Raw genomic sequence first — 8,998 nt, 5'->3', positions numbered from 1 at the left:
AGGGTGGGCAAGGGGCTGTGTTTCCCTGGGCTTTCGTCTTCCCCCAGAGTTGGAGCCAGTGGGCTGACCCCAGGAATGAGATGATCAGTCAGTGCTCCACACAGCCCAGGGGCTGGGAGGCTCAGGACCCAGAGGAAATGGGAGAGGCAGCTGCCAGTTTCTGGAACACATCCTAGGTGCTGTGGACCCTTGGGAAGGTGTGGATGATTAGCCAGAGGCCTCCTTCTGGCTCCCTGGGGCTGCACAGCTGGGCTTCAGCTGGCCCTGCCAGTTACCCATTGTGCTGGGGTCAAAGCCAGGCACTGACAAGAACTGTTTGGCTCTGCTACCAGCTCATCAGGTTGCTCCCCATCCTTGTAGGGTTTAGGTTTTAAAATTTCATAAAGCTGTCAGTTTATCCCAGGCAGGTCCTGGACATGATGGTGGGGGCCCCTGGAAAAGGGTGGGCCCTGGCTCTCAGAGAAGATAAAAACACCTGGGAAATCTTATTCCCTTTATTCTCAACTAATCAACATGACCACCAGTGACACAACACTATTATCGACACACAACACTCACAAGTGGGGCCTTTTCACACCATGGGGACAAGTCAGGTGAGCGGGCCTTACGGGGCAAAGGAGTCTGGGAGTGTTCACCTCAGGGCAGGGGTCATGGAACCCCAGCTCTTGGTTGTGATGGTTTCAAGCCCACCCCCCTTCAGGATTTATGCCCAGTTCTTCCGACTTCCCAACTGACCATAGCCGCAGCAGTTTCAAGTGTCACCCTAAGCTAAGCTCCTTTTCTTCCCTCCCCTCTGTTTCACCAGTGACTCCTCATCCCTGGCTGTCAGGCTCCTTCACCTGGGCGGGCTCTGGGCTGGTGTGGAGTAGGACGAGGTTTCGATTGTGTTATACCTTCCACGCTTGGTCCTGGTGGCCAGGTGCCTCGACCTCTGGGCCTTTGCCTGACCTGGTCAGAGGAGCTCTGAACGCTGCTCCTTGCCTGTCCCTCCCAAGATATAGCTGGCTCGTAGGGAGGCAGCTGCCTAAAGGATTTTGGGGAGGTGGGCAAGAGAACAGAGGCCACACCCAGAGGTCTCTGCCTGCCCCTTTCCCTCGCAGAAGCTGGGGCCCCACTGGTCATGCCCACCACATCCATTCAGTACCAGAGCAAGATTCAGCCTGCACCCGACCCCCACATGCGAGCACCCTACTACGTATGCTACACCCCAGTCCTCACTCTACTGACCACTCCCCCCTGAGCCCCAATGCTGCTCCCCAGCACCCTTCTGGGCGCAGATTCTCAGACTTGTATCTGAGGGAACCTGCTTCTCCTGTCGCAGGGGTTTGCCTCTACATCTTAGTTTCTGCTGCCACCTTCGAGGAGACAAATCAGCTTAGACCAGGAGGACTGATCTCCTCCTTGCCTTAAAGGGACGTGCCCTTTGCTGACATTTCTGTCACTGGAGATTCGCAGCCAGGCTCTTCCCTCTCAGTGGCACTCTCCTGGCACTTGGGTGGGTGGGGTCTAGGAGGATGTTAACCAGGCTTGCCCCACAACCATAAGTGACCTGCATTTTCCTCTCCCCAGCAGGCCTGTACATTTCTCCCTCAGTGAAATCTGAGGGCTGGTTATCCCTTTGGGGGCAGGATAGGTGAAGGGTGAAGTTTTCACCTTTTGAGCTTCCAGGCAATGGAATTCAAGGTCTGTCCCGTGGCTTTGCAGGGATCCAGGCCACCCTTCTCTCCACACACAACTCCTGAAGGGCCGCCGCACCTGGCGTCTGAGTCTTACTTCAGGGCGGTGTCGCTGGTGCTAGCATGGGCTCAAGGAGCACTTCCTTTTCTTTCCCACCCAGCTGTGAGCAGAGTCCTCTCCACCTTTCAGGGTCTCCAGGGCTAGGGGGATCCTGGTGGCAGATGATTTTCTCAAGAGTTTTCTCTCTTCAGCCATGTTAGAGTAACTTCCTCTCAGTGCACAGCCCCTCACGTGAGCAGGTCTGGCTATTTATGAAAGGTGTGCCTGTGTCGGGTGAGGAGAGGCGACAGGCCTGGCGGGAGAGGATCTCCCATCCTTCCATTTCCCCCGAAGGCTTCTGGGTAAGGAGTGGAATGTGGGATCTGTCCCTTCCCAAGGCCAAAGTCAGGCTGCTCATTCCCCCTGAGACTTCCGATATCAGGAGAGGACAGTGGCTGAGCTTCTGTGGCCTCTTCAGGGACCTGTGGCCCAGCTCACAGGGCAGGCTGAGGTCAAAAGCAGGTTGCTGGCTGATCCACACTTTCTGTCATCTCGCCATCGCCACAGAGAACGCATAGGTGGCTCTCTCAGAGAAGTCTAGGGAGGACAACCACACACAAGCCTGGAGTCTCTGAAGGGATTTATTCTTTGGAGGTTGACTAGCAGCGGTTCTCCCTCTTCACTGAGGACAAAATTTGAGGAAATGGGCTGCCACTGCAGCAAGACTGTTGGCCGTTAGATTTTAGGAAAAAACCTGACCGTAAGACCTGAGAATGTGGCAGAGGCCCCTTCTGATTCTGGAGGCCTTTGGGAGTAGACGTCTCCAGGTGGGCCGGGAAAAAGAGGGGTCCTGCCTGGTGGCCTGAGCTGGGGTCTGCTTGTGCTTGCAGTTTAACAAGCTCCCGGCAAGAGGAGAAACTGGCCTGGAGTTTGCTGGGTTCCACTGGAACAGTTTCCCGACCTTGGTCTGCTTCCTTCCAAGCAAATCTAATGGAAATCCCCCTCATTTTTGTGGTGGCTTCTCAGTATTCTTACACTCAAAAAGTATTTTAAAAAAATCCACCCCAAACTTCAGCCTTTAAAAGGTTTGACATAATTTTTTCCTTCCTCATCCTTGGGTCTTGGTGGTAATGGTTCCATGGGGCTCTTCCCTCACACACGTACAATTCTACGATTGACCTCTTGCCCAGGAACCCCCCATGCAGCAAGCTGAACTTTTGGTCTTCCCAGTCTCTTTTCTCTGTGGGTTCAAAAGTGCCTCATCACTTTTTTTCCTCCTGTTTTCTTCCTTTTCCAGTTCCACCTATTCCCACACTATTCTTCAGCTGAGACTTTCCTCAGTGTAACTGTCCATGGCTGCTGGGAGAAGCCTCCCTCCCACCCTCATGCAGAGAGGGCACTTCGGGGCAGGCGTGCTGGTGCGTTTCCCACAGCTTTCAAGGGATGCCCTCCTAATTCAAGGCCATGTTGTATTCCCTGCCCTTCCTGACCCTCTAGAAATTGATAAGGAGTTCCACAAGGATTTTGATAGTGTTATGGGGTTGCCTAGAGACTTACTGGGACCTCTTCCTACAATTAATAGAGCTTTTATCCACTATGGTTTATAGGGTTTTTCTGCTACAAACTTAAAGGGCTTTTTTTTTTTGTCCTATATATAGGGTTTCTAACCCAACAGTTTTTTCTACTGTCTTATAAGTGATTCCCATCAATAACTGTGTAGGGTTTCTCATGACTGATGTAAAAACACTGTTTTTCCCAGGGTTCATTCTCTTCCACTTTTCTACACTCTGAAAAGGTTGTCCTCCTTTTCCCACATGATTTTGGGGGGCTCCAGTGTTCCTCTCAGGAGAGAGGTCCCTGGGCTCCAGACCCTTTCACGGGGAGATGCTGGGGTGGCAGCTCCTATGGAGAAAGAAGGCTGTGATTTCTGTGAAGCTGTCTCCACACTCAGCACACAAATAGGGCTTGTCCTCTGAGAGCCTTTTGGGGCTTTCCCCTTCCCTGTGGCCGCTGCTCCCTGCTCCCTCTCCCCCACCTTTCTGGCTTGTAGACAGGGTAGCTGGCTCTGGCAGGGGGTCCTTAGATCTAGGGGACTTTTCTCGGGTGTGTGTTTCCTGGTGCCGAACCAGGGCCGGCCGGTCGGGGAAGGAGGCCCCGCAGTCGGAGCAGCTGTAGGGTCTGGCCCCCAGAGGGCTCCTGAGGTGCTCCAGAAGGGCAGAAGAGCCCTTCCCCAGCTCAGAGCCCTTCTGGGGTTTCCTGCCTGCGTGGACTTTCTGGTGCAGCAGCAGCTCAGAGCTGAGACCAAAGCTTTTCTTGCACTCGGGGCATTTAAAGGGTTTCCCACTTAGGAAGGGACTGGGCCCTGCCCCTGCCCCTGCCCCTGCCCCTTCCCCTACACCAGTCCTGTAATTGGGAAAGGGAAAAGGCTTTTCATTGCCATGGGTAAGCTGATGTTGGAGAAGCACAGCGCAATCCAGGAAGCTTTCTCCACAGTGGGAGCAAATGTAGGACTTGGACGAGGGCGGCCCTGGCCTTGGGCCAAAGCCCTCCTGACCCTCTGGCACTTTGAGGGACTGGCCTGGATGGTCAGCTTTGCCCTCCGCAGAGCCCGGATAGGAGTTCCCTCGGAAGGGGAGCCTTGTCGGCCGGAGCTGAGGCGGCTTGGTGGCCGGGCGTGGGGCGTGCGCGTCCGCGTTCCGGTAGGGGTTTTCTCCGATGTGCACCCTCTGATGCTGTATGAAGATGCCCTCGTCGTTGAAGCCCTTGCCGCAGACCAGACACTTGTGGGGTTTGGCTCCGGGCGGCGGGGTCAGCAGGGCGGAGTCCCCGCGCCCCAGCATGGAGTCCCCCTGAGCTCTTCGGGCGGGGGTCTTGCCCCGCTCGTGGACCGCCCGGTGCTGCTCCAGCTCGTGCGCCTCCAGGAAGGCCTTGCCGCAGTCGGAGCACACAAACAGGTTCTCGTCCATGTGCGTGCGCACGTGCGTGATGAGGTTGGAGCTCTGGCTGAAGCTCTTGCCGCACTCCGGGCACTTGTAGGGCTTCTCGCCGGTGTGTGTGCGGCGGTGCTGGATGAGGTGCGAGCTGCGGATGAAGCTCTTGCCGCAGTCGGAGCACTTGTAGGGCTTCTCGCCCGTGTGGATGCGCTGGTGGCGGATGAGCGTGGAGCTCATGATGAAGCTCTTGCCGCAATCGGCGCAGATGTAGGGCCGCTCGCCGCGGTGGATGCGCTGGTGGTTGATGAGGTTGGAGCTGACGCTGAAGCTCTTGCCACACTCCGGGCACTTGTAGGGCCGCTCGCCCGTGTGCGTGCGCTGGTGCCGCAGCAGGGTGGCGCTCAGGGTGAAGGTCTTGCCGCACACCGGGCACTTGAAGGGGTCCTCGCGCAGGTGCGTGCGCTGGTGCTTGATGAGCGTGGAGCTGTGGCCGAAGCTCTTGCCGCACTCGAGGCACTCGTAGGGCTTCTCGCCCGTGTGTGTGCGCTGGTGCTGGGTCAGCTCCGAGCTCTGGATGAAGCTCTTGCCGCACTCTGTGCAGCGGTAGGGCTTCTCGCCGGCGTGGATCTTCTGGTGCTTGAGGAGGTTGTGGTTCTGGCCAAAACGCTTGCCGCATTGCGGGCACTTGTAGGGCTTCTCGCCCGTGTGCGTGGCCTGGTGCTGGATGAGGTCGGAGCTGCGGTAGAAGGCGCGCCGGCACTCGCCGCACTTGTAGGGCTTCTCGCCCGTGTGCGAGCGCTGGTGCTTGATGAGGTTGGTGCTCTGGGTGAAGGCCTTTTCACACTCCGTGCACTTGTAGGGCTTCTCGCCCGTGTGCGTGCGCTGGTGCTGCACCAGGTTGGAGCTCCAGCTGAAGCACTTGCCGCAGTCGGGGCACTTGTAGGGCTTCTCGCCCGTGTGCGTGCGCAGGTGCTGCACCAGGTGTGAGCTCTGGGTGAAGCTCTTGCCGCACTCCGAGCAGGTGTTGGGCCGCTCGCCTGTGTGGATGCGCTGATGTCGCAGCAGCTTGGACCACTGGCTGAAGCTCTTGCCACATTCGTTGCAGATGTAGGGCTTCTCGGCCCCTGCGGGGCGACCCTGCACCAGTTCCCGCAGGCTGGGCTCATTGGGAGGGACCACTGGGGGGCTGTTCCAGGTGGGGAGGGTCCCCCACTGCCAGCTGGCCTCACAGGCCTTGGTCCAGTCAGACGGCGCAGGGACCACCTCAGGGGCTTCAGGATCCAGAGGGGTCTGGCGGTCTGAGGGGTTGGAGGGACCCAGTGGGGGGTCCTGAGAGGCTGAGGAGTCCTGGGAGGGGCTCTCGGGGGGCGTCTCCTGTATGTCCTTGGACTCTGGACTCTGAGCTGGGTCTCCCAAGATGACCTCCTCCCCAGAACTCTCCTGCTGAGGGCTCTCTGGTTCGTCCTCACTCTCGGCACCTACAGACAGAAAGGGAGTCTCCAGCCCCATCTCCTTTCAGAACATGGGGCCTGTCCCCCACCCGTTTCCCCGGAGTCTGGGCCCCCCGAGCTGGGACCACTGTCTTGTGGGGACCAGAGTCCCTTCCTGTCCCCTCACCTCCGTGAGCATCGTCTGCGGTCTCTTCAGGACCCTGCAGGTCCGGACCCCACAGCGCCGTTTCAGGCTCCATCCCGGAGCACAGGACCAGGAAGGATCCAGGGGCCCTGGGAGGGAGAGGGGGCACACAATGGAAGCTGCTCTCTCTGCTCCCGAGCCTCCCCTCCTCCTGTTCCTGTTCACGTGAACTTCATGTCCTGCCTCCTTTCTCTGGGCGGAGCCTCACTGTGGCCCCTTCCTCCCTGCAGGCCTGATTCCTGCTCCAGATCTTAGAGCACAACTCAGTACGCAGGTGAACTCAAGAGAGCAATTAAAAACTCGTAGTCACAACCCTTTGAACTCCGCTGGGGGCTGAAGCAGCATCCGACACCCACAGAGAGAGATGTTCTCACCTTACACCTCTGATGCCCAGAGGCTGGGAAACCTGTTATTTTGCAAATCAGAGGAAGCTCATTAAACTCAAATTTTCCTTCTTAATGGGGCAGCTAATTGAGACCAATAAACTTTTACCCCTATGAGCCCTAGAGAGAACTGAGGCTGACAAAGAGTTAAAAGAAAAAAAAAAAACCCACTTTCCAAGAGGGGAGGAGAGCTCTTCAGAAGGACCAGGATTCTTTTCCATTATCTGAGAACAGAAAGCGGGTCAGCCTGGCAGGGTGGGGTGGGCTGAGGTGGGGGTCGTGGTTTAAGGGTGGGGGCTTCTGCAGGAGCCTGGGGGGGGGCAAAACCAAGGAAAATGGAAGACAGGTGTGAAGAAAACACCTGCAGGGATAGCGTGCCTGCCAGGTGTGCTCCTGTCTCTCATTCTGCCCTCCCGTAACCCGATGAGGACACACGGAAGTCAGGTTGTCCATTTTACAGATTAGTAAATTGGGGTGGCAGAGACTTCTCCAAGTCCCAGCCTGGGAAGTGGCAGAACTAAGCCCACAGATGCAGGCTGGCCCCTGTCAGCAAGAGCATGAGGTGACCTTGGGAGTCACGTGAGACTCATACTTGTGGGCTGCTGGCAGGAGGCCAGTGGTCAGGAAAGCTCAGGCAGATCCTGCTGGCCATGAGAATGGGCTGGAGAAATTCCTGGGACCGAGAGTTTCTTTGGCTATAAAAGGAGGCATTGGACCCTGTGCCTAGGCTTGGCGATCTGTGTCTGGGAGCTCCAGATGGCCTTGTGCTTCTAAGCCTTCCATTTCCAGTCCTGTCTGGGCCGTCTCTGCTCCTTTTGTTCATTTTGTTCATGCTGTACCATAGGCCTAGCACAGTGACTAGCATATAGAAGGTGCTCAGGAAACATTTTGTTGAATGGCTGAGAGTTGAATGAATGAATGATGCTCTTTGTTCCTGGGAAACTTTGGTTCAGTGCCTTTAAAGATTCGTTTGTGCAGGGATGGGAGCAAAGGAGCTGGGATTCAGAGTGACCCCCCGGGAGAAAACACAGCCAATTGTCAGTCTCACCATGGTGAGCTGATCCCAGAATGAGGGAACAGGGCCACAGGAGCCAAGGGCTTCCCACATTTCCACCCAAAAGGGAATCCCAGGGAGGGGCCTGGGGGCAGCAGGAACTTGGTGCAAAGGAGACATGGCGGGGACTCAGGGGAGGCAGCTGAGAGGTGACCAAGGTGGAGCAGAGCTAGCTGAAGCCTGCCAAAGAGCAGTAGGAGAGAGCGAAGTTAGAGTTCACGAAGTGAATGAATTTCTTCACCTCTGCAGCTGGTAGGTCTGAGAATTCCCCTGTATCTCTGGGGAGGCCTAAGCAGGGCCCCTGCCTGGCCCGGAAGGACGAAGGGTGCCAAGGGTGCCCTGCTGTGTTTGCTGTTGACAGGTAAGCTCTTCTGCACCCCGATTATCTGGGAAATGCAAACTCAGTGGTCCAGAATAGAAGGGAAAGGGTTAAAGCCAAGGCTGACACGGAATCGGCAAGACTAAGGAGGCACAGTCCTTGGGGCCAGCCTAGGCCCCAGAACACCGGCCTGGACCTCGAGACGCCGGCGGAGGGAGCGAAGGGGAGCGGGCCTCCCGGAGCCGGGTGGAGCGGCCAGGGTGACCCTGACGGGAGGCGGCGGGGGAGCACCCCCCACCCCCACTCCCACTCCCACTCCCGCGCCGGCGCCCTCGCCCGCCAGACCCCACTCACGCTCCGCGCCCGGCCCCGGCCCAGGGCCGAGCCCCGCGCCCGCAGCCCCGCCCGGCGCCCGGCCCTTCCCGGCAGCCCCCGCGCCCCTCCCGCGGACCCCGCTCCTCCCAGAATCCTCGGCCCGCGCCCCCCCCATTGTTCCCGCCGCGGCGCCCCGGGCCCTCCAGGCCACCCCCGGGGACCCGCACGCCCCGACTTACGGCTCTGGGGGCTGGAGAGCCAGCGGGCAGAGTCCAGCCCCGGGGGCTTCACCCCGCGAGTCCCCCGCCTCGGGGGGCGGGCCGGGTGCCCGGGACTCCGGGGTCCTTCTCCAGGGTGATTCCAGGCTGAGGACCCGGGGACCAGTTCAGGGTGACTGGGACGGAGCAGGAAGTGACCCCAGCTTCCCGGGCCCCTCTAGCCTGGAGTCGGAGCATCAGCTCTATGGGATTTAACCCTTCGCCTCCCACAGCCTGGGGAGGGACGGGGGCGGAGGGCCGGAGCCGGGAGGTGGCTGAGACGACGCCCCCTTCGCCCTGTCTCCAGCGAAGCTGGCAAGACGCGCATGCTGGGGACCCGGGGCCACCGGGGGTCTCGCATGTCTGGCTGTTTCCTATCTCAAAGG

The 8,998-nt window shown here is 58.4% G+C and overlaps 1 protein-coding gene across 4 annotated transcripts; it reads right to left on the bottom strand.

The window, feature by feature from the left end:
- Window positions 1-480: 480 nt before the first annotated feature.
- On the bottom strand, window positions 481-8,770 carry Znf629 (zinc finger protein 629). Of its 4 annotated transcripts, none has more exons than XM_087208802.1 (3): window positions 8,595-8,770; window positions 6,267-6,373; window positions 481-6,127 (listed from the first exon to the last, which is right to left on the bottom strand). In XM_087208802.1, the coding sequence occupies exons 2-3, from the start codon at window positions 6,337-6,339 to the stop codon at window positions 3,591-3,593; spliced, it is 2,610 nt and encodes an 869-aa protein (XP_087064928.1). In that variant the 5' UTR covers window positions 6,340-6,373; window positions 8,595-8,770; the 3' UTR covers window positions 481-3,590. The 4 variants fall into 4 exon arrangements, with proteins under 4 accessions (XP_087064928.1, XP_087064929.1, XP_087064931.1 ...); XM_087208803.1 differs by lacking the exon at window positions 8,595-8,770 and adding an exon at window positions 8,395-8,473; XM_087208805.1 differs by lacking the exon at window positions 8,595-8,770 and adding an exon at window positions 7,963-8,359.
- Window positions 8,771-8,998: the final 228 nt, after the last annotated feature.

Source organism: Heterocephalus glaber, unplaced genomic scaffold, assembly GCF_053883595.1.
Source record: "Heterocephalus glaber isolate CG9 unplaced genomic scaffold, H.glaber_assembly_v1.0 deba00000943, whole genome shotgun sequence".
In the NCBI taxonomy this organism is placed as follows: domain Eukaryota; kingdom Metazoa; phylum Chordata; class Mammalia; order Rodentia; family Bathyergidae; genus Heterocephalus; species Heterocephalus glaber.
The sequence above is the reverse complement of the archived record's forward strand: the minus strand, read 5'-3'. Positions and strand labels throughout refer to the sequence as shown.

Coding starts and splice junctions, on each gene's coding strand:
- Znf629 (XM_087208801.1), bottom strand. CDS start 6,888: ATGGAAAAGAATCCTGGTCCTTCTGAAGAGCTCTCCTCCCCTCTTGGA. Junction 6,374..6,838: donor CTCTCCTCCCCTCTTGGAAA/GTGGGTTTTTTT, acceptor TCTCCCTCCCAG/GGCCCCTGGATCCTTCCTGG. Junction 6,128..6,266: donor CGCAGACGATGCTCACGGAG/GTGAGGGGACAG, acceptor TTCTGTCTGTAG/GTGCCGAGAGTGAGGACGAA.